We start from the raw sequence: 23797 nt of genomic DNA, 5'->3' as shown, positions 1-23797 counted from the left end.
CTTTTAATCCAACAGAGACAACTTACTATTGTGAAGATTTTAGGAAACAGAGCTCAAACTAAAGTACTCATTTTTTTTCCAGAACATAGGACAACAGAAAGGGAATGGATTTTTGAATGTGGATAAAGCTCCAAGTGTCATAAAGGAGGGGGTAGGGAGAGAGGGAGAGTACATGCAATAGAGAGATAAAATTTATCTTGCTTAAGATCCAGTTTCACATAATGCCTGTTATATTAGCATATACTGATAGGATTATCTTACCCCGCCTACAAATCGTCTAACCACCCACCAGACATAAAAATGAAAGAGAATTAAACAAAGCAGAATACACTTCTCCCTGCTTCCCATATCATAGCAGCTGCATGATTTTCTGACCATTCTATTGCTAGAGCTAGGGATAAAAGCTCATTTATATACACAAACGTCAAGTCTCCAGTTTCTATTTTTCCTCTCTCTCTGTTCATTCTCCTCCCCCACTTTGCATCGAAGAAGCCAAACTCTGGCGTGCTTTAAACTCTTGAGGACTAATCTGAAAGAGGAAGAAGAATCTGTATACATTGGCTAGCAAATGTTACCATGCCCCGCCCTCTCCCATCTTGAAAATACCAGCAATTCATCTTTGCAAAGAAGTTTGCCTAGAGAGCAGGCACTTATAAAAATCTCCAGAGTATCCAGATTTACTCTGCAGCTCACCAGTGAGGGTTAGCTCGCCAAGGGACTGGTAGCATAGATTTACTGAAGACCTGGAACCTGCTTCTGAGAGCCACCACAAAAGGACCCTTAACTGTGAACCTTGAAGAGAGCAGGTAAGATTTGATATTTCAACACTAGTTCCAAAAGAATATGTGGTAAAGTTCAGCTGATGACAGATTTAAGCAAATTCCCTAGAGTTTTGAAGTAACCAGTCTGCCTTGCCTGCTTTAAATTATGCTGCTAAATGTATTCTTTCTACTTAATTTCTTGGCCAGATATTTGATAATGTAATTAGTCTGTCAGCAAGTATGGCTCACAGCTTCTGCAAGGGGATCAATGTGGTAAAATACAGAGCGGTCACTCCCCAAGCCTCCAGCACTATTGTGATTAAGCCAAATATGTAAAACATATCTTAAAATCCTATTTTAAGGGCTCAGGGAAGTTTCTCTAATGTAGTGACAGTTTCCTTCACAGACAGTGAAAGGTAGCCTGGCATTTTCACAAGGTAGCTTCACTTGGACCTCTTAAAATCCTATAACTAAAACAGGGTTCATGTTGTTCTCTCTGTCTGACAAATGAGGAGACTGAAAAAGGTTAAGAAATTTTCTTGAAACACACCACGCAACTAGAAACAGGCAAGGTCTGACCAGAAATTGCAAAAAGAAAGCTCTCTCTACTGAAAACATATATAAGAAAATTATATGACCTATTTTGTAGCTTACACATATCTAATACAGACCAGGTTAACAAAGAGTCAAAAATTCATACATTTTAATAAAATCTGTGAACCAGAAGCATTTTTTCCTTGGCAGCTAAGAAGTTATTTTCAGGGTGAATAAATGAACTGGTGGGATCTACGTGTTTGAATTTAGTGGGTTATGACATCCAGTTTCCCGAAATTGTTTTAAAATATAGAGAGAGGCCACCCACCACACATACCAAAGATTATTTAAAAGGAAAATGTAACTAAACATAGGTTTGTTTGTATATTATTTTCAATATAATTATATTTTAGAATGTATTATAGAATATAATGAATGGCCTTGTATTTTAAACATATTAGTTAAATTTGTTTCCAGACAATTTTAAGCTTGCCACATCTATAGCAACAAGTTTTAATCATTTGAAAATATTTTCTCTCATTATTTTACTATTAATAGCCCAATTTGAACTAAAAACTACCTATGTCTATAAAGTAAATAACCACAAGTGTTATATTTACATCCATCTCCTTAACAAAAAATTTCTCCTCAGCTTCCCTAAATATTGACTACACCAGTCAAGCAGTTCCTGCAAATAAAATAAGTCAACCTGGGAACCAGTGAACCCAGACAGAGTGGTAGGTTAAGGAAAGTTTGCAGATCGAACCAAGGCTGAAACTCACATATCAGTGTCTTCCCAATCCAGAATCATCAATTTTCACTTTTTACTACCTTCTCCCTCCTATCTTTAATCAAATTTTTGATGCATTTATGAACTATGAATCTAAAATAAAAGCAAGATTCTTCCATGGTTCAGAAAATTATAAGTTTGCAGTTGCAGTGTCTTTAACCATTGAGGGATTCTAAAGGGAAGGCACCGATTCGTAAGGTACATACATAGTCAACCTTGTAGGTTTGATACCAAAAGAATAACCATCCTAATCTGGCAATTAGCATAATTCTTTGTGAACTTCTATTGATCCATTTTGTTATTTCTCGTGTTCCTATTAAACATGATTTTTCTCAAGTTTGACTTGGTCCAGTTAAACAAGTATTGCTCAAGCTCAATACAATATGTGGCATAAAGTAAGATATAAGAGTTGGATCCTGCCCTTGGGGAATTTACAGTGTTGGTGAGGTTATTAGACCTATAGAAGGTAAAAATAAAAAAAACAGTAAACCAATGTTGTTTTTAATGGCAAAGGAGTTCAGAGAAGAAAGATAGGTTGAATAGAGAAGGCTTCAGAGAGGAGACAAAAATAAGATAGGCCTAAAAGAATATTTAGGATTTGGAACCATGGTGAGAAAACTTTCTGTGTACATTGTATGTGGTCAAAATAGGTTATTTGAATTCAATACTGATCATGGAAATAATGTCAGAAATAAGCTGTGTTAAGAGTGAGTTTAACAGTGCCAGACATGGTAGCACACACCAGCAACATTCCAACAACTTGGAAGGCAGAAGCAGGAGGATCACAAATTCAAGATCAGCCTGGGAAGCTTAGTAAATCACTATCTCAAAATCCAAAAAGTATTTAATAAGAGCTGTGGAAGTAACTCAGTGATAGAGCATCTTTGAGTTCAATACACAGTACCAGGATAGAGCATAGACCAAGAAACCTGATCCGGACTGGGTAAAGAGATTGGGTTAGAGAATAACAGAAAATAAGTTTGAATAGAAATTTAGGGGTGAATTATTGGACACTGAATTTCCAGCACTTTCTAATAGGAAATTATCAGTAAACTTTGAATATGTAAAGACTTATTGGAAAACCATTTTGAGTAGATGAATATGACAGAATTTCATCAGCTTCACTATATTTGGTGAAAACTAGAAAACAAACTTAAAGGGTAGAAATTAATAAGGCTCTAGGTTAGGTTGGTGACTGTGACAATGGAATGATAGGAACTCAAAGAGACATTTTAAAGGAAGAATAAATAAAAGTTGGTGAGTGATTAGGAGAGGAATAAGTCAGAGATGTCTCTGAAGTTTTAAGCTGGTGAAATCTGGGCAGTGGTATTACTGCTGTTCACAGAAGTGGGTAACTTGGGAATGGAAGTGGGAATGCAGGACATGATGAGTTCCAGTTTTGATCTATTGAGTTTGAGGCAATGCAAAGAATTCAAGGAGGAATATCTGATGGGTGATGAGAAAAATAAAGGCCCTGAAGATGAGTGATGGATAAGAGATGCAGGCCAAAGTTAAATCTGGAGAATGTGGTAGCCAAGACTATAAAATAAATCTAAATTTGTTGAGAGAAAATATATCAAAGAGATGGTCATGGACTGAAATGGGCATTGCATTGCCTACCTCTTTAGACAAGAGAAAGAAGTGGGTCCATAGAAATAAGAACTACAGAAATATGATTCTTGTCCTCCCAAAATACCAAGAGTCTTGAGGGAAGGTACCAGGTTATTTATTTTTTAAACTTCCCTCACACAACAATAACTATCGGGTGCCTCATACACACTATAGTCCCTAAATAAATGTTGAGTTATTCTAACAAAAGCAAACATTGGGAATTTTTGCTTCAAGCTATCTTATAGCCTAACAGTGGCTGTTCTAAACTATCTTGTTGCACAGATCTCAGTAGGAAAGAATCTGAGCCTGGAGAACTGGGAGTTCATACTTGCTTTGATATTTAATCAGCTGTATGCTTTCTAACAAGTTACTGAACATCTCTATTTCTTGATTTTTGTCCTGCATCAAATGGGTATTTTCCAAATCTTTTCAAGTAATAAATATGAAAACAACTTGAAAATTCAAACCATCCAAAGGGTTTTGTTTCAATACCATCCATTCCAGAAGGATAAAAACACATAACAAAAAAAAAAAAAACACATAACAAAACCAATTGCATGTAGAAGGAGTAGGGCCAGCTACTTCCTACACCCTACATGACACTTCTTGAACAGGGACCTCACTCTTAATCTTAGCAATCTCTTCCTACTCCTGTTAGTAGGATCCAGCCTTCTGGTTGCCACTAGTCCTGTAATACCTCTATACACATCAATGTAAATAAAACATTCAAGTGTAGTATTTAAGAAGAATTTCTGTAAACACACTTTTTTCTTTAGGTATTACTTCCATTAAGCCCATTTATTCTTAAGATTAAAATGTAAGAATCAAAATAATTTTGTACACCAAGTTCTGAATGCAGTGGAATACTTGACTACTCTATCATGAAGCCTTTGTATAGCCAGAGATGTGATTGTAATACAAATGATGTTCCAGGAATATATACTGCATGTGTCTCCCTGAAATTCAAAGACCTAAAACTACTTTTATACCTTACTTCAGTATTGTTTGCATTTCAGTCTAATATGGACATCTGTGTGATATGATATGAGGACCAGTGAGAAAAGCTTTCCCAGCCATGAGCAAATTCCTGAGAAATATATTCATACTAATAAGACCCACATGGGTTCATAAGTCAGAATGTCAATTTGTTCTTTTGCACTGAGGAAATACAACTGCTAAGAAGTCTGATAGATTGATAACAAGTAGTAGCATAATGTTTATTTCTACAAAAAAAAGGCAATAAAGGAAGTCATTTAGTCCAATTAGATAAACACAGACATCTTAGTTGCATTAATACATGTTACAATCCTGGTGCTAAAACACGCTCAAATGACAAATATTTCAGCCCTTCATCAAGAATTCTTTGTAGATTAGTAGAGAAGGCCACTGTTTAAATGTAAATTGCACTTCACAAAACTCTTCTCTCCTACTTATTCATTCTATCCCATCTCACTCCACCCCATCGTGATTTCTCCCTTCTTTGTGCTCTACCAGTCCTTCTGTCGGATTGGGGAGGAAAGTCAGTACATATGGGAGAAAAGAGGGAAAAAATCTTTAAGATCAGTAAGATTTTTAAAGAAGTTAAGGAGAGGCCTCATAGAAATAGGGGGAATAGACAAAACAGAAGAGTAAACATGAGCCCATGGACATTTAAATACATAGCTGGTTTCCCTTGAAATAAATAAAGTGTCATTGTTTTATTTAGTATTTATGAAATCAATACATACTGCACATTCAAGCCCCTTCTCAAATGTAACTCATGGAAAAGGAAAAAGAGTTGAGATCTAAACTTAAGAATCCACTGGCTCATTCTAATTTTCTCTTCTTTTTCCAAAATCCCCTTTTCCTAAAAAGGAAAGAAAAATCCAGTTTCAAATCACATGAGATATCTAAAGTATAGAACTATTATTCCCATCTATCAGATTAATAGCCTTTTTTTTTTTACATAGAATTGTCTTTGTGTCATCATGAATTCAACAGGCTAAGTGGAATTGAGGTAATAATAACTGCATCAAATATCTCTGACATATTTATTCCAAAGTCTGTAGGAAGTCTCCAGATCTCATGAGACATTAAGGCTTTTCATTCCAAATTGTTTAACCTTTATGCTTAATCTGAGTTCTTATTTAAGACAAAAGACCCTCAATAAAAAACTATTTCCTAGAAACAATTATCTTGCTCCCAAGTTCCAGGCATCTGAATGCCAAGAATTTAAGGGAAGTCCTCATATTCAACTGTAAACAGTGGCCTCAGAACTTCAGGGACTCCAAGTTTCTGGTAATTAGTTAGAGACTTAGGTATACTGGCATCCCTGAAAGAAGGCAGACCTTCTGGTTAGTCCTTACAAAATGTTCAAAGGTATGTAGGTTTCCTGTAATATATTTCTATCTCAACTATCTTCCTGCCCTACACTTACACTCATCAAAATCTCTACTGTCTTTTTGTGATGAGCTTTTTCCTTCAGACCTGGTCTTACACGTCACTTTAATCTTATTACTGTTTATGACAGAGTACTATGCAAGAGGACACACTGTGCCATTATCTCAGAATGCCACAGCCCTGGATCCTTTTGGGCTTGATAATGTTTTGTGTTTGGATTCCAATCGTCTGACAACAGAGTTGCCTGATTTGATGAGTATGATATTCTCCCCTAAAGGAGAATAAGCTACTGCAGAAAAAACATCTGACAGCTGTCAGTAATGCAGCATCAGCACCCCTGTAGTTTTTAATACTAGTGAGAATGTTGCTAAGCATATCTCTGGAAACAGCGAGTAAGAAAGCTATTTGTTGTAATGATAGAACTGCAAATGATAACAGCAGAATCTTTCTGCTTCCTGTCCCAAGATCTTTTATTACCATGGAGAAAAGGCACTGGGATCATTAGTACAAGCCTGATTGTGTATAGATTAAATCACCATGGAGGATGGGTAGCTTTGCACCAACCAGTAACCAATCACTTGATAAATATTTATTACATATTTTTTTCTATGTGCAAAACACAATGATAGGCTTAACTTTGTGGTTACAATGCTTAAGAAAACAATAACTGATTTTTTTTCTCCTGCTCAAGGGAGTTCACAATCTACCCAGGGAGACAAGCTTCCTACATGTTAAAAATAATATGAGGTAGTAGAATACTGACTGTCATATTATTGATACAGATAATAAACAATACAAGTTCAAAGGGAGAGAGGGATATGGGATGAGATATTGAAAGTGGTGTCAGGAAGTAAGATCTGAACTGAGCCTAGTATTAGCTGGAAAAAATAGTAAAACTTTACAATTGTGTAGTGCCTTCCAGTTTACAAAATACTCATATTTGTTGATTTTTCTATTCATTTGTATAACCACCCAACGAACATTAGTGTGTAACTACTGTATCAAAAGATCAATACAACATTGCTCTTAACCTCCCTGATCTCAGACTTGTAGGATGAACAATACAACAATTGTTTTTTTGATTTTTAATAGGATACATGGAGAGAAAGAAAGAGGGAATTGGAGACTTGAGTAAATAAGAGTGGGGCTTCACTGAGCTGCACCCTCATGAAATCTAAGTTTCCTAAGTCTTGCCACTGCTCAGCAGAAGTGGAGGAAGTATCTGCCTTGGGAGGCTGAGCCCTGAGTCCCAGCCTCTCCCACTTCCTCTTCTGCTTTAGCACTACCCTTGTTACCCCACCCCTGCTGGCAGTTCTCCAACACAAATAGACCATCCGGTACATGCTAGTATTTATTAGAAAGGTTAAGGAAGTCTTGGGGAATTGTTCAACTTAGAAGAATCACAAAATCATATCCAGATACTGATTTTCCAATGTATTCTGTTAGTTCACTTTAAAGACATCCCCCATCATCAGTTTCACCTAGGCTCCATGGTCAAACACATCCTGTGTCAGATTCTCATCAGTTTCTGACCTAGATCAGTTTTGAACTCTCCTCCAGTCCCATGAGATTGCTTATTCTTTCTTTGTTTTAAGATTTTGCCTTCCCTTCCTGCCTAAATGTGTGTATTAAGTTTGTCCTATCACCTTTCCTTTCTTTTATATTTTGAAAAGTGTCCATCCGTGGGTCCTGGTCCTCAGCACTCTTTTTGAAATTTCAGATTTCTTTTTAATAGATTCTACCCTCCCAGAGGTGTCCACATTTCATGTGCACTTTACAAAACTATTTAGATTACTGTATGATAGTACCCATGTTTCTACACAGAAACATGTTCCTCCCTCCACCCGCTAGACACCCACCCTGGAGAATTAAGTACTCTATTACACAAAATCACTTAAAACCATACAGATGCTTTTCAGAAGTTGCCCAATTAGGAAAAGAGAACAAAAATGAATAATGCACATTCACTGCCATTAATGGGTTCATTGTCTGCCTAAATGACAGACATGTAACCATAAGAGAGCAATTACAGCACCGTAATAAGATAATAGAACCGTGCACATGTTAGCATTCGTAGAAAATGACAACCCCAACCTGAATCTTGAAATTTCTCAGGTTCACCTATTTGGCCATGTAAGGGTAAAAGGGATGCATAGTTCGAATATCTTTAAGTAGCATCATGGGATAGAATCCTGAACTTGGTTGTTTAAAAAAAAAAGAGGATCAGAAGTTATTACAAAATGAGAATCAACAGAACTTAATGAAGGATAAGATAAGTGATGTGGCGTGGAGTCAAAGATGGCTGCATTCCCAATCACCCACGCACGTGCGCGCACACACACACACATATGTGCATGCATATAATCATCATCTTATATTTCAGCCATATTAAACTATTAGATGCACCCAAAATATGCCAGGCTATTTCACACCTTCACAACTTGCTCATTCTAATTTTCTCCCTCAACCCCCCACACACTAGAATGCTCCTCTCCAGCTGAGTACAGTGATGCACACCTGTAATACCAGTGACTTGGAAGGATGATGCAGGAGAATCACAAGTCCAAAGCCAGCCTCAGCAACTTATCAAGGCCCTAAGCATCTTAGGGAGACCCTGTCTTAAAATTAAAAATAAAAGTCTGGGGATGTGACTCAGTGGTTAAGCACCCCTGGGTTCAATCCTCAGTACCAAAAAAGAAAAAGAAAAAAAAAAAGAAAAAAAGAATGCACCAAATGAACATAAAGCCTTCACTTAGATTTTCATTGTTTTAGACTCATCACTGCCTTAATGTACAAACATCTATTTAAGTTGTCCTGATAATGGAGAAATTCATGTTTGTTTATGGCTGTTTGTAAATAGAGATGCAGCAATCTATGGCTTCTGTTTGTGACAATGTTTGTTAATACAATCAATAGACTTATTTATAAAAAGTGGAGCATGTAATTGTTCTTCATGTACAAGAACTGTTACCCCCACAAAACCTCAATTACCTGGATTGTCCTAAGATCATTTGTAAAAACTGAAATTCAGTGATTAAAAAGAAACTAGATTTTTTTTAAAAAAGAATGTTCCTCTCCATCTGCTCTCTCCTCTCCTGTATGAAGCCTTTTCTAACACACTGCACTATTTACTATTTCTATTCTCTGTGTATTTATATACTTATAGCACAGCTGCTGTAATAATACAGTGTATGAATTTGTTAACATAACTGTGTCTCTCTCTAGTAGATTGTAAACACTATAGGGGTAAGGCCTGGGTCTTATTTTCCAAAGGTCTAACAAAGAACTGGCATATATTAAGTGGCTAATAACAACACTTTTAAAAGAATTATTATATTACAGTAACACAAAGAACAGGAACATTTTATGGAGGAGATGAGGTAAGATATTGTCTTAAATATGATTAGAATTACATCTGATAGTGATGAGGACAGAGGGTATTTCACAGACGGCAATATGACTGGAGCAAAGGAAAATAAACCAAATGAGAAACAGAGCTGTTCATAAGGTCATATTTATATGATGTACACATAGTAAGCAACAGAAAAGTGACTCTATATGTTTAGAATGGAATATCAATGTAGTCTTGAGTAGTTCTTTGAGTTTAAATAATAGGTCACTAGAGACCTTTGAGAGGGAAGTGATATGATTAGAATTGCATTTTAAGATGAATAATTCAGCATAAGTGATAAAAACAGAAAAAAAGCTGAAGAGAAACAAGAAAATTGAAAAGAAAGTTGCAATATTCTAATTCTATAGAATATAAAGAATATAAGAATATAAAGTTCTAATATTCTATAAATAGTATGTTCATATTATAATGAAAAAGAGAGAAGAGAAATGGATCAATTCGTGGCATTCATGCAGTCTTCTGCACAACTGCTCAACTGCCACAATTTGCACCAGTGTATGAATTTGTTTTATGTGTCAGTGTTTTGTGAACCACTTAATGGAACCTGAAACCTAACTGACCATGTGGTGTAGTGAAAATAGCACTGGACTGAGCCAGGCATCCTGGCTCTGGCACTAATTTGGTGTGTTACTTTCAGCAATCATTTCATCTTTCGGGGTCATGAAGGGAGTAAGGTTGGATTAGATGTTCTCTACAAGCTCTTCAACCTCTAAAATTGTAAAAAAAAAAAAAAAAAAAACTAAGTCATTCAATCCCAAACATTGATTATTATAGCCACTTCTGGTAGCTCCTTCTTAATAAGTAGCTCTGTTTAAGAATTATTTTCAGTATCCTGACCCCTACTTCCTTTCACTAACTTGTGCACAGTGATTTGATTGACCTTACAGTTGTGTGGGAACATAGCTGTCATATCTTTTCATACAACTCACTCTTTAATCATGCTGGACCTCAAATCCTCATGAAATTCTGAACACCAGACACTGATACATTACTCTTTGTCCTGCCATTTCTTGGTCTAAATAGGAGTGTCCAGGTAGCACTGGTATAATTCTTCTACCAGAATACACCTTAGGGAAGCAAATTTGATATTATACTAACACATTTACAGCAACAGGAAGGACCATGAGAAGTAATTCAGAAAAGTCTAATGGGATGAGAATTATACTTTTTAATAGGAGTCAGGAGTTTCTGTGAAGGGATAAAGAGTGATTCGTGTGGTGTTGATCATGACTACCTCTCTGTTCCTGACTCATGAATAAGTTGAAGCTTGCTTTCCATACTTATATGCATTATTCATATTCGTTCTCCCTCTCTCCTCTCCACCACCAGCTCTCTTTGACACTCTCTCTCTCTCTCTCTCTCTCTCTCTCTCTCTCTCTCTCGCTCTTGCTCTCGCTCTCTTTCCCTCCCTCCCTTCATCCCTCCCTCTCTCTCTCTCTCACCTTGGAACAAAACATCACATTTCTTGACTGGTACATAACAAACTACATAAATTTACTTGGTGTTCACCTTTGTTACATTCCCCATTTCTTTTAATTTTTCAAAGATATTCAGAATTCTACCCCATCCACTAGTTGGTAACATATATAATAATTCCCTTTCTCTGAATTTTATCAAGTATATTAATAACACAGTGGTAGGACAAGCCCAATCCTGTGACTATCTCACTTCCAGGCAAACATGAACTAGACCTCATCCTCAAGCATGATTCCTGTCACCAATTCAATGCCAGTTAGAAATACTATTGAGTGCTTACCATGTCCCAAGCCCTGATTTAAGCTTGCTGACAACACGAAGATGGATGAGTAATGCCCTCTGTCCTAAGGAACTTCAGTTAAGAAGAGCCAAGCCAAGTAAATAAATAGACATAAGAGAGACTTAGGAAACATTTTTAATTAATGCATGTAATACTAGGCAAAAGTAATAAGCTGTATCATTATAGTATATTTTCCTATTTTGTTATGAAGGATAGAATTTAAAGGTTTAAATCAAGCTGATGGGCTCTTATCTTTAGCAATTCAGTTTAATTTCTTCTTTAATACTTCTTAGTATTTAATATGAACTGATTTTCCAACTATTTATATATATATATATATCTTAAGTATATAAAGATATATATATATCTTTCTATATATAAAGTTAAATTTAGAGGTTCAGTTTATAGTTGAATCTCAGAAAATTTAGCTGAATTAATTAAACTAATTATTTGATGTTATTTTAGATAAGGCTCAACAGACATTTAATTTTATTCTGTTTATGATTTGACCACAAGTCTTTAATAATATAATCAAAAACATTCAATTCAATCTGATTTAATTTAATTTAATTCACAACTTCTCATGTGCCACTTCCAATTCAGTCTATTCACTGAGAACAGATATCTGGCTGCCTATACCTAGGAGGAATGTATCTGCATTACTGTTTTCTGTGGTACTCAAGGAAATACAATTTTCTCCTTCACATTCAAGGGTACACAATATGGAGCAAATGGATGATATTCTGTTTACCTTTTGGGTCCTTCTTTAATGGCACCATGTATCATTTTTCAAGAGTTCCTTTCAACCCTGCAAAAACTTGCTTGCATTCCCAGGTTCTTCTGTAATTTGGCTTCCTTCATTATTTTCATTTCATAGATGAAAAAATAGAATATAGGACAGGTTAAGTAACTTGCCCAAGGTCAACCACCTAAGTATAGATTCAACTACCATTCAAACTCAGACCTATCCTGGCTTAAAAGCTATTTTGTTTTTGCCCGTATATCCATACTGTCCCTGCCTCAGCAGAAAATTAAACTGAGTTTTTCTCCTTTCTTAAAGGAGAAATAGTTTGTGTAACTAAAATAAGAAGTCTTCATTTACCAGTCAGGGAACTTGTTATAAATAAGAAATGGTACAGAATAAAATTTAAACCTAAATGCCCATTGAAAGATGAATGGGGTGGGAGGGCTTAGTGTTAGGGTTAGAGTTAGGGTTAGGGAGGGGGGCAAGAATGGAGGAAGGAAGGACTGTATAGAGTGAAAAGAGGGGTGGGAGGGGTGGGGGGAAGGGAAAAAATAACAGAATGAATCAAACAACATTACCCTATGTAAATTTATGATTACACAAATGGTATGCCTTATGCCATGTACAAACAGAGAAACATCATGTATCCCATTTGTTTACAATAAAAAAAAAGAAAGATGAATGGATCTAGAAAAGGTGGTTTGTGCATAAAATGAAACATAATTCAGTCTTTGGAAATTCAGGTATTGGCCAAATCATATTGTTAAATTGCGTGCATGTACAAATATGTAACAAAAAATCCCATCAGTATGTACAACTGTAATACACCTGTAAAAATGCAGGGAAAAAAAGAAAGAAACTCTGTAATGTGCAAAAGCATGAATGAATACTAAAGACATCATGCTAAGCAAAATAAGTTAGTCACAGAATAACAAATAATACATTATTCCATTTACATGAAGTACCTAAAACAGTCAAATCAATAAAATCAAAGAGTAGAGTGTAGTTGCCAAGGGCTTGGAGGGTGGGGAAGAAGAGCTACAAATCAACAGTCATAACATTTCAACTTAGCAAGATAAATAAATTATAGGATTCACTTTTAAGCAAGTAAACATTTATTTTAATGCTATTTATCTGATCTAAAAATATTTTTGGGTTATAAGTAATATATTGGGAAGTATTCAAATATACCTAATAAGGCATAACAGCATAACCTGAGGAGATGTCACTAGAAACTCGGATCAGTAGGGACAGGGTTTGGAGTTTGTTTCCTTTCAAGCATTTGAATTCTAAAATGATCTTAATAGATGACCTTAACTCTAGAATTTGATTCCCAGAAGACTGAGAAATTTTCCAAAAATACACAAAAGGAGAAGCTGTCTTAAACTAAATTTGGGGACTTTATATTACCAATTGCAATGAGTAAAACAAACTTCAAATCTTTTTTACTTGTGTTAAAAAAGGCCTAGTTTGTTTAGGTTATTAAGGGTTCAAAAACAAAAACTATCCATGTTAAGGATAACATATATTTTCCCAGAGATCAAAGCATGTAAGAGACCCTGCTGAGTAGATTTTGGGCATTTACTAAAGCTTGAATGAAAAGATTATTAACCCTAGAATCCTGAAGTCATATGGTCAGGCAGGAGGAGCACCTCATACAGGAGATGATTAAAATGAACTGACAAAGATGGCTTCAGAATTTTCTCTCTTATAAGACCTGAAGTATAGTGGTCCTTCTGTCAGAACCAGAAATATCATAATTTTCAAGAGGGGTAAGGCCAGGGAGAAGGACTTGTGAGCCCTGGCAAGTGGAGCAACTTTAAATCATAAAAAAATAGCACTCAGTTTTGAAACCAATGTCAAATCTAGAACTATTGTCCTGCCTTTATAGGGCCTGACCAAGATGGTATCTTGAATACAGCTGATATATTCAAAGAGGAATTGAGTCTTTCCCATAGACATTTTTCTGAGAGAAACTCAGGGAACAACTAATAGTCCTAAGTCAATCTTGCACACAACATATATCTGTGTTCCTCTCTTTTGAAGCTACAGAACACTTATCCTACTTCTCTCAAGAAAAATGAATACTGTAATCTTTATAGATTTGCAGAAAGGTAAACTAGAATGGATCTCAAGATCATATAATCTAACCCTATTGCATTGCAGATAAGTAAAGAGATAACAGAGGAAGTGATTTTCCCAAGATCACTTTATTGATCATTTACCAGAACTTGAGGTATGATCCATGTTTTCTGCCTATCAGTCTTATGAATTTTCCACTGAGCCTATTGTCTTTCTCCATGCAAGAATTCCCTTCAATTTTGATAAGTCATCAAGGAAATGATATAGAAAGTATATTACTTTAAATCAACCAATATTTAATGGCACTATATTATGTACAGCAGGAAACACATAAAGGATAGAACTATTTATTTTTCTAGTGAGACCAGGATGAGAATAATGGGTAAGCCTCAATTGACCCAGAGATGACTACGACAAAGCAATAAATAAAAAGTATCAAGAAAGGCACAAACAAAATACTATGACTTCAAAGGAGAGAAACATAAATTGGATTGAGAAGATCACAAATGGCTTTTTGTTTGACTAGAAACAAAGGAGAAGCACTATTACTATTTCATTTAATAGAAGATATCAACCTGGGGACTATCCGGGCACACTTGTGGATCACCACTTCTACCTGGACCACACTTAGTACAATAATTTGTAATTAATTCTTGGTCATATGTAATTCTGTTACAGCAATAATAGAGTAGTAATGAAAAAGATGAGTTTGGACCTTTATCCTTATAATGTCTCCAGCCTCTTTTATTTACCTTGTTTGCTAGTTTGACTATGTTACAGGCTCAGTAAGGCAAAAGGCTGATGGAGAGAGAGGGTTTTCTTTCATATAAGAATAGGGGATTCATAAATATTTATTGACCTGAAATGAACTGTACTTAACATGAGTCAAATAAATGATCTGAGTAACTCCTCAATTAAACCATTGAAATCAAAACCACATATCCATACTTCACTTCATCACTTCACTTTCACCCACACAACCACCCAGGTATGGATGGTAGCATCAAATATTGGCAGCAGTTCCTGACAGAAATAACAGTCCTTGGTATGAGTGAAATTATTGAGTGCTTGCTATGTACAAAGTTAAAAATTCCTAAAGGAACCATAAGTGATCCTTCATAATCCCAAACTTGAATAAACACTACACTGTTGCCCAGAAAATGTGGACTTCATTCATTCATGCATATAAAGGTTGAACTAAACTATAATTACACAATCAACATAGAAATGGATAGTTAGTACATTTGTCTGTTAGTATACTTCCCATTGATAGACCTTAGAAATTCATAAACTTTTTTTTTCTCATTTCACACTAAGGAGAAGTACAAGCTTGTCTAAACAAACAAAAAACCTGACAGAGGTGAAGATAATATTCTTCACTGATAGATGAGTGGAATCATATAATTTTAGAATCAGAAAAGATTTTTATATATTCAGTATTTTGTCAGTATATCTTCATTGATATATAAAGACTTGGAAAAAGCTAAGTAAACTACAAAGTTTACTGCCTGATTAACAAAATGTAAAGGCCAACTCTGAAAAATTCTCCACCTGCAACCCACATTTTCCCCAGACTATCATAGGTTGCCTATGTCAACTCCTTACCTGAAGAAGGGCAGATAATTTGAAGAGGGAAAAGATATTGGAGAAGTTCTGAAAAATGATTGAGTATAGGGTGGATTCAACTGCAATATTGTAACTGTGGATCCAGGTTTCCATTTTTTAAAACTAGAATATGTTTTATATTTTTGAATTTCCTTTATTTTCCTTTTGATATTTTTCCCCAGTTGACTTCCTTTGGAAAGTTCCAACCTGTTTCTACTAGTAAAAAAAAAAAAAAAAAAAGAATAAATTGGAGAAAGGTATTTATTTCAATGGCATTGGGACCATGCATAAAGGAAACATGGCTAAACTCTAAAGACCTTATAGGCAGGAATGAAAATTATAGAACAAAAAAAATTTTTGAAAGAAAATCATTCAGGCTGCTGCAGCTTAATAAAACCCTTCTCTGCTCATTACTTGGAAATATGTTATACTTTATTATATTGCCGGGTAGAATTTAACTGAAGAGATATATACTCTTTAAAAATTGAGTATGTACATATGTGGTGGTCCATGCCCATTATCTCCGCTACTCAGGGGGATCATAAGTTTGAGGCCAGCCTCAGCAACTTAGTGAGATCCTGTCTCAAAATAAAACAAAAAGGGTTGGGGTGTAATTCAGTGGTAGAGCACTTGCCTAGCAAATACAAAAAGCACTGAGTAAAATTCCAAGTCCCAAAGGAAAGAAAAAAAGAAATTAACCACACATGGTTGCAAAACAGCTGATCTCTGAATGCATATATGCCAAATTATTGATAAAAACAATAAATACTTTGATGAGATTATAGGGAGAAGATTCCAAGGTCCTTTAATCCATTCTTCCTTCAAGGAAAACTACCACTAAGCCATTCCAGTCAGATAAACTTGATATTTTCTATTTCCTAAAAAACTAGATCCTTGGATAAGAATTTTCCAAATTATTTCCTATTTGAACCTTATGATAAAATGTTTGTAAAAGAAAACTGGGGAAACGTCATGGTTTCACAGAAAAATGGAATATTCTCTCACACTGTGTTCAACTTTATGTAGAGAAATCATATGCTCATGGCAGCAAATATCTATGACCAGTCACAGACTGAATTCCAAGTTTCCATATTTGGAGTATAAAAATGAATGGAAGGAAAAGAAAGTCATAGAATTCAATGACAAGCCCTAATTCTGTCAGTAAAGATTTGATGTCCTATCACACACTCTGGATCTGTACTTAACACTGCTAAGTTTCCATGACCCTTCTAGACTGCTTCTAAGGTTCTTAAATTTCATTTCAATCTTATTATTTCAGCTTGGGCATACTTTGACATTACAAAAAAGAACAAACCACCGTAAGAAGGAACCTTTGTGAAGAGTACTGCAGTGCCACAAAGAGGTATGGTTCCATTTTCAAAACAAACCTTGCTTTTTAAACTTGCAATTCTCTTATCAAAATAACTTCCTTCATCATCTGTGCTAAAATATATCAATTCTATTTATGTTTCATGCTTCCTTTCATTAATCAATTAATGACTTATTTGTTTTGTACTAAAATGACTCTTACTATACTATAAGGAGACCTCTCCACACTTCTGAGCTATTACTCTTCACTCCCTTCCCCAACTGTTTTAAGGAGGGATGGATTCTTAGACATCCTGGATTTCCAAAGGAACTCACTGTATCCATCTAGTAGGATCAAATCATTGGGAGATCATTGTAAATTTTATAAAAGTCGGTTAAATGCTACTTTGGAGAAGCAAAGTCACCATCTATGAAATGATTGACTTAGACTAAATGATGCCTACTCCTCCAGGATTCACCACTTGTTTGAAAGTTTTACCACCCTTTTTATGACTTAATATAAATCACTGAGTTGACTTGTCTATAAAAAAAATTGAACCTAAATACTGAAATTTATAGGAAGGTTTAAATTGGTGTATAAAGGATGATAAGCTTTTTAGTGGCACTAGAGATAATCCATTTCTTTGTGTATTTTTAATTTTTATTTATCAGGATTTTTTGGCATCTTTCATTCAAATGTCTGAGATTTTCAAATTTGTTTGTAATATCCAACAAATAAACACGTAATTAGTCAATGTCAAGGATATGGGTGTTTTTAACCCTCACAGCTAGTCTTATGATTAATTATCTTCTTTAATGCTTTATGAAGCAAATTTACTTACACACAACTTCAGGCTCCGAGTCTGGAAAGGTTTTTAATTACATTAGAATGAGAAATCTAAGACACTTCAAGTGATAAATAATTCATTAAAATGATAAACTGATTCTACCATTCACATATTCATTCATTCAGCATTTAATGATACTTATGGATAAGGTACATATGCACTAGGCCCTGTATAAGATGTTTCTCTATCAACCAGATAGTCTGGGAGGAATGATAACACATCTACACAAATCACTGACGTACAAGGTATATTTAAACCTCCCTATAAGTTCAACAAGGATAGAAATTTCTTGGGATGGAGGCCGAGGAAGTGCATAGTCAAGAAGGTATAATTTGAGGTAAATGATGGGTAGATTTTGCATATGCATAGATGGAGGAAAGGGCAATTGAGAAAGAAAAAATACCATGAAAAAAGACAGTGAACTGGGAAAACTTGTGGCACATTCCCCTAATATAGTAAAATAATTGTTCACTTGAAGTACAAGAGTTATAAATTGGAGAAGTAAGAGAGAAAGTGAGAAACACGAATTGCAGCCAGGTTTTAAGGAGCCTTAAATATCAGGCCAAGAAGTCTGGATTTTATTCCAAAGACACTTTTGAATCACTGACTTTTAAAATTAACATGTAATAATTGTATATAATAATGGGGTCCAATATGATACTTCAACACATATATACAGAACATACTGATCAAATAAAGATAACTAGCATTAAAGTTTTCAAAGGAAGGAAATGGCATAATTGGGAGCTGCATTGTGTGGAAAATAATTTTGGAAAGATTTCGTAGCAAGACACCTTGAAGATTGATCGTGCTAAGAGGGGATGTTGACAATTATCTAATCTTTTGAGTGTGGTTCTTTCAAAGGCTATTGCAGAGGAGAGAAGGCTGATTTCCAGGGGCTTTGGAGATCCTGATCAAGGGATACAAACTCTCAGTTATAAGATGAATCAAGTTCTAGAGGTCTAATATATAGCATGCTGATTATAGTTATTAAGACTGTATTAAATACATGAAGTTTGTTAAGAGAGTAGATCTTACATTTTCTCACCACACACACACAAATGTTAAGTATGTGAAGTGATGGATTTGTTAATTAACCTTGTGGTAATCATTTCACAATGTATACTATATGAGGTTATCATGTTGTACATTACATTACACCTGTATATCAAGTATATGCAGTACTTATTTCTCAATTTTACTCAATAAAACTGAGGGGGGAAGGCTATATCAAAAATCTCAACAGCACCATCTAGTGCCTCATAGCATAATACTGCCCAGTTTGAGGAAACACCTAATAGGATTAATTAAAGACTGGATTAATTCTGGGCAGTTTCCCTTCCTTACACAACTATACCTGAGTTCAGAGAACCAATGGTGAAAGAGATAGGTAATTAGAAATCAAACTGAGATATAATGCAGAGATTGGGAATGGTAGTCTCATTTTTTCTCTATGGCCTCAGAACTATACCTCTTCAATATGCTAACCTTCTACCAACAATTCTTGGTGACAAATAATGCTATTTTTAAATGAAAGGGTAAAACAGAATAGGTAGCTGAATGGATAGATGACACATCCTCAACAGCAAAGATGTTGCTATTTATATTAAGCCTGGGAAGTTATATCCCACCTGCAACCACTTACCTAGCTATCTGTTTCTGTATCCTTGATATCGAAAATTGATTGGCCCTGTCAATCACTGGAAGTTCTTATGTGCTCAAGCAGTCTTCCCACCTTAAAATCATCAAACCCTGTCTTACCAGGGAGCAAGATCTGTGTGAAAGGTCAACAAATCAGATCTCAAACAAATATTATCTGCCATATTACATAATGATGTGTTGATTTCACTTTCATAAAAAAAGAGAATTTGCAGCAACACTAAAAAAATTACTACTTCTATGCAATCTCAACCCTAGCTGATTATTAGAGCTTATTAATGACCCTGATGAAGTTAGACCAAATAAGAGAAATCTTACTGTAAGAGAAATGACTATATATAGCTAAACATTAAGACTAAGTCTAGGAAGAAAGCAAGGGTAAACAGCTAAAACAACTTCCTCACCCAACAATATATTCCCACTAATTATATCACATATTTACTCAGAATCTTAAATTATGGTACAGATTTTATAAATATATTTCACCTCTCTGGAACTTTTTTCTCATTATCAAAATAACTAGGTGGTCTCTAAGTTTTCTCCTGTCATGGTATTTTGTAGTTCTAAAATAAATGTTCCAGATTAAGAATTTCTCCCACAGGAGTGAATTTCAGTACTAATGAATTAGATTGTTTCCCAAGTTATTAGCAGCACTCACCAGATGTTACCTAGGAAGCTCTCTTCTTGAGGGAATCATCCAAGTTTATTCTTTATTTTATTTGAGCAATTCTTTTCTTTTTATTGTTTCTTTTAAGTTATACAGGACAATAGAATTCATTTTGACATAATTATAAAAGCATGGAATATAATTTGTTCTAATTCAGTCCCACGTACTTCCCCTTCCTCACCCCTCCCCCCATCCTCTGCTCCCATCCCTCTCCTGATCTTTCTGTCATTTACCTATAGTTTTTTTTTAATTAATTTCTTATGGATGTACCTAAAGGTGAGATTCACTGTAGTATTTTATTCTTTAACATAATTCAAAGAATCCTTGTAATAGATAATCAATAGATATTCATATATGTGAAAATAATATCTCAAATTTTATTTAATTACAAAATTTTAAAAACTTATATGAAAGAAAAACTTATGGAATAGTCTAGAATGATAGGACTTAAAATATGGGAGAAATATTTTACCTAGGTCTTCAAAGTTAAGTGGAAGTCCATTAGGGAAATATGGATGGGAAATGAGATTAAGAAAAAGTTTCTTCAGTCAAATGTGGTGGCTTATGCCTGTAACCCCAGTGGCTCAGGAGGCTGAGGCAGGAGGATTGCAAGTTCAAAGCCAGTCTGGCAATTTAGAGAGGCCCTAAGCAACTTAGTGAGATCCTGACTCTAAATGAAAAGCAAAAAAGGGTTGGAGATGTGGTTCAGTGGTTAAGCACCCCTGGGTTCACTCACCTGTACCAAAATAAAAATAAAAAACTTTCTTCTAAGTGCTCATCAGACCTAAACCTTCCTCCTGGGGCCAGGAAACAGTCAAATTTCTCCCCAGTGCCTCACAACACTTGCTTCAAAAAGTACACACATTGTTACTATGAAGTGAAACATTAATACATCCTATAATTTAAGGTTTGGTAAAAATTGACAAGTTCTTTTATATGTTGTAGGCACCAAGCAAATATTCCTACAGAATCATGGATGGACCTGGAAATCTGACAATGTCTTCTGCCAGTAATAACACATGCCATGACAGTATTGATGACTTCCGCAATCAAGTGTATTCCACCTTGTACTCTATGATCTCCGTTGTGGGTTTCTTTGGCAATGGCTTTGTGCTCTATGTACTTATAAAAACATATCATGAGAAATCAGCATTCCAAGTATATATGATTAACTTAGCTGTAGCAGATCTACTGTGTGTGTGCACATTGCCTCTCCGTGTGGTCTATTATGTTCACAAAGGCATTTGGCTCTTTGGTGACTTTTTGTGTCGCCTCAGCACCTATGCCCTGTATGTTAATCTCTACTGTAGCATTTTATTTATGACAGCCATGAGCTTTTTCCGATGCGTTGCAATTGTTTTCCCAGTTCAAAACATTAATTTGGTTACACAGAAAAAAGCGAGGTTTGTGTGTGTTGGTATTTGGATTTTTGTTATTTTGATCAGTTCTCCATTTTTAATGGCCAAATCTTACAAAGATGAAAAAAACAATACTAAGTGTTTTGAGCCTCCTCAGGACAATCAGGCCAAAAATCATGTTTTGGTCTTGCATTACGTGTCATTATTCATTGGCTTCATCATCCCTTTTGTTATTATAATTGTCTGCTACACAATGATCATTTTGACCTTACTAAAAAATTCAATGAAGAAAAATTTGTCAAGTCGTAAAAAGGCTATAGGAATGATCATAATTGTGACAGCTGCCTTTTTAATCAGCTTCATGCCATATCATATTCAACGCACAATCCACCTTCATTTTTTACACAATGAAACTAAATCCTGTGATTCTGTCCTCCGAATGCAGAAGTCGGTGGTCGTAACTTTGTCTCTGGCTGCATCAAATTGTTGCTTTGACCCTCTTCTATATTTCTTTTCAGGGGGGAACTTTAGGAGAAGGCTCTCTACATTTAGAAAACATTCTTTGTCCAGCATGACTTATGTACCCAAGAAGAAGGCCTCCTTGCCAGAAAAAGGAGAAGAAATATGTAAAGAAGAATTTAAACCCATATCCAGTGTAAACCAATGAAGAGTTTTCCAAACATTTTCTGAAATCATTTATAATAAAAATAAAATTTTCCATTAACAATTTGCAAATACTTAACTTATGTGTGCCTCCCAATCTACCTCATATATGCATCACATTATTAGATATTTTAAGTGTAAAGAATTCAACCCACAGCTAAAGGCTGTTAATTATAAACAGTTGTTTGATCATTCACCAGAAGGTGGAGAATGCTTGTGTTTTTGCACTGTAAAACATGGATCTGAGATCAAGGTTTTCCTCCACAAATAAAAGCTTAACAAAGGAAAAAGACTACATTTTTAAGATATAAAATCACCAAATAGTTCTCAATCATCCTAACATATCCCTTTGCATGCATGCCATCAGATGAGAACTGGAGATGACCCAGGAGTTGCATAAAATGTACTGTCAGCCTCCTCCTTTGTAGTACTGAGTAGCGAGGCAGAGTAGAGTCATTTCTTCCAGAAGAGAATGTACAAGTGCTAGAACATGCTAGTCTTTGGCCAAATGTCTCTAAAAGTTCTGTGCAATGTACATTCTGGAAACTAAGGAAAATATATCTGATCAAAGGTCAGTATATCTCCAATTTTCTTCTCCCCCTGCCTCAAGCCCCACAAAGACAATGATGGCCTTTTAGTTGTCTGTTGAGTTTCCTGTAATATTCTCTTCCTACATGACATATAAGCCTTCCTTAAGAAGTCAGACAACTGCACTCCCATATATGAACAGAAATAATTTAAAAATTTATCTGAAGAAAGGGAATGGGAGGGTCTACTTTTCTATGTGATTATTATTAGGAACAAATTAAGTACAGTGAATCTCTGAAGAAAATTTTAAATGTCCATGTTACAAATTCTTACAAGAAGTGCATATATGTATGTATAAACATATAAATATATGTAAGAGGATTTTTTCTATGATATGTATTTATGGATGAAAGTTAATTATAAACTTTATTATCATTTCATACTTTTTATTTTTATTGGCATGTTGACAGAAACATCAAAGATGTGTTTACAGTGTTTTTTTAATATTAAATTGGAAGCTTTGTTCTTACAACCATGACAACAACTTGGTTATAGCTACGATATTCATGGGCAAGCTTTTGTTGAAGTGCAGTATGTTCCTTGACTTTGTGTGTTCAAAAGGCACACTATCTCAGAAGAAATAAATTAGGATAGTGAAGAAAAAAAGGAAAACTATGAAAGGAGATATTCTATCTGAATCTGCCACACGTACATTATTTCTATATCACATCGAATGTGGCATCCCTTGAAAAAACTCACAAAACATAAAGAGAACAGGCCTCCAAGGCAGAGTAATAATGGTGCCCATTGATTTTTTTGTTGGGGGTTACTGAGGATTGAACTCAGGGCACTCAACCACTGAGCCATATCCCCAGCTCTATTTCATGTTTTTTTTTTTTTAAAGACAGGTTTCACTGAGTTGCCTAGCACCTCCCCATTGCTGAGGCTGACTTTGAACTCGCAATCCTCCTGTCTCACCCTCCCGAGCAAATGGGATTATAAACCATTGTCCACCATGCCCGGCCTACCCACTGATTTTTGTTTAACATACATGAGACTTGGAAGTACCTACACTTTTGCTCTATACTGTT

At 35.2% G+C, this 23797-nt stretch overlaps 1 protein-coding gene across 1 annotated transcript; it reads left to right on the top strand.

Annotated features, from left to right (window-relative positions):
- Positions 1 to 352: 352 nt before the first annotated feature.
- Positions 353 to 22988, top strand: Cysltr1 (cysteinyl leukotriene receptor 1). The gene is made up of 3 exons (XM_047536415.1): positions 353 to 806; positions 16955 to 17038; positions 21103 to 22988. The coding sequence occupies exon 3, from the start codon at positions 21130 to 21132 to the stop codon at positions 22180 to 22182; it is 1053 nt and encodes a 350-aa protein (XP_047392371.1). The 5' UTR covers positions 353 to 806; positions 16955 to 17038; positions 21103 to 21129; the 3' UTR covers positions 22183 to 22988.
- The last annotated feature ends 809 nt before the right edge of the window (positions 22989 to 23797 follow it).

Source organism: Sciurus carolinensis, chromosome X (assembly GCF_902686445.1).
Source record: "Sciurus carolinensis chromosome X, mSciCar1.2, whole genome shotgun sequence".
NCBI lineage: Eukaryota > Metazoa > Chordata > Mammalia > Rodentia > Sciuridae > Sciurus > Sciurus carolinensis.
This window is presented reverse-complemented; position numbering and strand designations above follow the sequence as displayed.